The sequence below is a fragment of the Octopus sinensis genome, linkage group LG10, assembly GCF_006345805.1.
Source record: "Octopus sinensis linkage group LG10, ASM634580v1, whole genome shotgun sequence".
Taxonomy (NCBI): Eukaryota; Metazoa; Mollusca; class Cephalopoda; order Octopoda; family Octopodidae; genus Octopus; species Octopus sinensis.
This window is the reverse complement of record NC_043006.1, coordinates 82,801,488-82,805,294: the sequence shown is the minus strand read 5'-3', so window position 1 is coordinate 82,805,294 and position 3,807 is coordinate 82,801,488. Positions and strand designations below refer to the sequence as shown.

At 37.2% G+C, this 3,807-nt stretch overlaps 1 protein-coding gene across 1 annotated transcript; it reads left to right on the top strand.

The window, feature by feature from the left end:
- Nucleotides 1-354: 354 nt before the first annotated feature.
- On the top strand, nt 355-894 carry LOC115216271. Its single transcript, XM_029785470.1, has one exon. The coding sequence runs from the start codon at nt 355-357 to the stop codon at nt 892-894; it is 540 nt and encodes a 179-aa protein (XP_029641330.1).
- The last annotated feature ends 2,913 nt before the right edge of the window (nt 895-3,807 follow it).

The window sequence follows — 3,807 nt, the reverse complement described above, 5'->3', positions numbered from 1 at the left end:
CATACAATTAATATATATATACACACACACACATAACATACATACACAATGCATACATATATATACATGCAATGTATATACATGTATTCATGCATATATAGCACACCTACAGTATACATATATACAATGCACACACACATATATACACTTAATTGTACACATACATATACAATACACATACATACAATATACATATACACAATGCGCATGCAAATAATGCACATGTCTATACACACATATACATGCAAATATATATACACACACACACACACATATATATATACACATATATATATATATATATATATACATACATACATACATGCACATATATATCAGTTTCCACGACACCAGATGGTAGATACCAACCCCGAAAAACCAAAAATAGTGAATCTTTCTAACCTAAACCTGTCGACACCACAAATAAAAATCCTTTCAAGAGGACTAAAATTCACTCCAACTCCGCAATACCCTAACCTGAGGGAAATACAGGATGACATCTCACACTTTTGCAGAAAATTACGCCTCACAGAGGAATTTTTTGACAGGAAAACTAATAATAACGACGAATCAATGGTCCGTAACAAAAGCAACTATAATCCCATAAAAGGCAAAAACAAGACCCTAGACAAATTTTGCGATTACATCTCAAACTTCCCTTATGGTGAACTCCCACAACCTAAACTCAAACCCAACACCAGTAAAAGAGAATGGGAAATCATCCATACGCTACGAGACAATCATGACATCACAATAAAGGAAGCTGATAAGGGTAGTACGGTCGTTGTTATGAATACTGAGCAATATAAAAACTCTGTATCTCTCCTTTTAGAGGATACCACATACTATGAAAGAGTAGTCGACTACCAGCAATCCAAAACAATGACCAACTGAAGGCACTCATTTACCAACACCGGAATGACTTGACAGCAAAAGAATGCGACTACATTACTAAATTTAATTGCAAAACCAGCACACTCTATGGGCTTCAAAAATACACAAGAGTCAATTATCACAGAAGCTTGCAAAAAGTCCACTTCAACCTGCATCACTATACCACATCCCACTGATCTCAAACCGAGACCAATAGTGGCAGGCCCAAGTTGTGAAACACACAGACTTAGCAACTTTATAGATATCATCTTAAAGCCAATACTGAAACACATTCCAAGTATTGGAAGAGATGACCTGGACCTATTAAATCATCTCCCCAAACATACCGATAAAGACACTTTAATCGTTTCTTTTGATGTTATTAATCTTTACACCACAATCTCACATGAATATGGACTGGAAGCCATTAAATTCTGGCTGGATAAATATCCCAATGAGATCCCGGAAAGAATTAAAAAAGAATTCATAATTGAGGGCCTCAAATTTATTCTGCAAAACAAATTCATGTATTTCCACAACAACACTTACAGACAGGTCTCAGGAACTGCAATGGGTACGAAAGTTGCACCAACCTATGCAAACCTGGTGATGGCCTACCTGGAATCACATATCTATGAAAAATCCAAATATAAGTACGGCCAGTCTTTCCACAAATACCTGTTGGAGAACTGGAAACGCTACTTAGATGATTGCCTCATCCTATGGTCCCACACACTCGACCAACTTATAGACTTCAAAAACCTTATCAACAGTGTAAATAACAACATTCAATTCACAATGGAATATAGTCAGGACCAACTCCTTTTTCTTGACATCCTAATCATTAAAAAAGGCGTCAACATTGAAACTGACATCCATTACAAACCCACTGACTCTAAACAATACCTTCTATTCACCTCCAATCACCCAAAACACACAAAGACAAATATCCCCTTCAACCTAGCGAGAAGAATCTGCACTATTGTCTCAAATGACACAACACGAAATAGAAGACTCCGGGAACTAAGGGCAATTCTTCTCGAAAGACATTACCCGGCATCACTAGTAGACAACGGAATAGAACGGGCCAAATCAATCAACATTCAAGACCTACGAAAACCCAAACACATCCACAGTACAGTAAATAGCCTCCCCTATCTCTCAACACACAACCCATTCCACAACTAAATCATTCCACAACTAAATCATTCCACAACTAAATCAAGACCCACGCCTGAAAAAAATACTGGCAGCTCATAAAATAATAAAAAGTAAGAGACAACCTAAATCCCTAAAAAACCTCCTCACCAACGCAAAATTACACAACACAAACCCACCGCCCACCATCAAAAAATGTGGTCGCCCCAACTGCAGGACCTGCATCCACCTCATTGAGGGATCGTCGTACAAGTTCCACTCGGGACACACATTCATCATAAAAAATAATTTCACGTGCGCATCAAAAAATTTACTCTACGTCATAAGGTGTGAAGGATGCCACGAAGACTACATAGGGCAAACGAGCCTTACCCTCAGAGAAAAAATGACAGTTCACCGACAACAACTGAGGGACCCCTCCACAAGACAGATACCACTAAGTGGACACTTAGACCTTTGTGCACACAATAAGTCCCCCAAATTCTTAGTCTTCCCACTATACCAATGCTCGGACAACACCACAGACCAAACACGAATAAATAGGGAAAGTAATCTTATTCAAAAATACAGACCACAACTAAACATACTCTAACATACCCCCTGGACACACATCCAGAGCAAGCACACAGGGACACGCGCACACTCACAGCATATCGTGCGGGCGGACACATGCGCGCATCGGCACGCATAGGACACAATAGCGGGCATTGACCGCACACATACGTGGCACGCACACGCATGCATTATATATATGTAGGTTATGTATGTGTGTGAGTGTAGTGTGTGTGTGTGTGTGCGTTGTGTGTGTGTGTGCGCGCGTGTGTATATATGTGTGTGTGTGTGCACTGTGTGCGTGTGTGTGTATGTGTGTGTGTGGGCGTTGTGTGTGCACGTGTGTATATATGTGTGTGTGTGTGCACTGTGTGCGTGTGTGTGTATGTGTGTGTGTGAGCATTGTGTACGTGTGTATGTATTTACATGTGTATTTGTTTTATATATATATATATATGTGTGTGTGTGTTGTGTGTGTATATGCATGGTATGTGTGTATATGTGAGTACATTGTTTGTGTGTGTGTGCGGTAGGTAGAGATATATTTGAGTGTATACGCTATAGGTTTGTATTTTGTGTGTGTATGTGTGTGAAAAAATATATATATGTGCATGTATGTATGTATATATATATATATATATATATATGTGTGTGTGTGTATATATATGTGTGTGTGTGTATATATATTTGCATGTATATGTGTGTATAAACATGTGCATTATTTGCATGCGCATTGTGTATATGTATATTGTATGTATGTGTATTGTATATGTATGTGTACAATTAAGTGTATATATGTGTGAGTATGTGTGCATTGTATATATGTATACTGTAGGTGTGCTATATATGCATGAATACATGTATATACATTGCATGTATATATATGTATGCATTGTGTATGTATGTTATGTGTGTGTGTGTATATATATATTAATTGTATGCGTACGTGTATGTGTATGCATTGTGTGTATGTATATTGTGTGTATATGTGGTATATCTATGTATGTGTATGTAAACACTATTTATATGTATATATGTATATATGTATATGCATTGTCTATATATATATATAATATGTATGTATTGCGTATGTATATTGCATGCATATATTGTGTATGTGTATTATATACATGCTGTGTATGTGTATGGTATGTATATATATGCTAGGTATATTTGTGTGATATTTATATTATGTATGTATGTATGCGTGTGTTGTGTGTGTGT

What these genes read in the sequence shown, in the direction of transcription:
- LOC115216271 (XM_029785470.1), top strand. Translation starts at nt 355, where the DNA reads ATGGTAGATACCAACCCCGAAAAACCAAAAATAGTGAATCTTTCTAAC.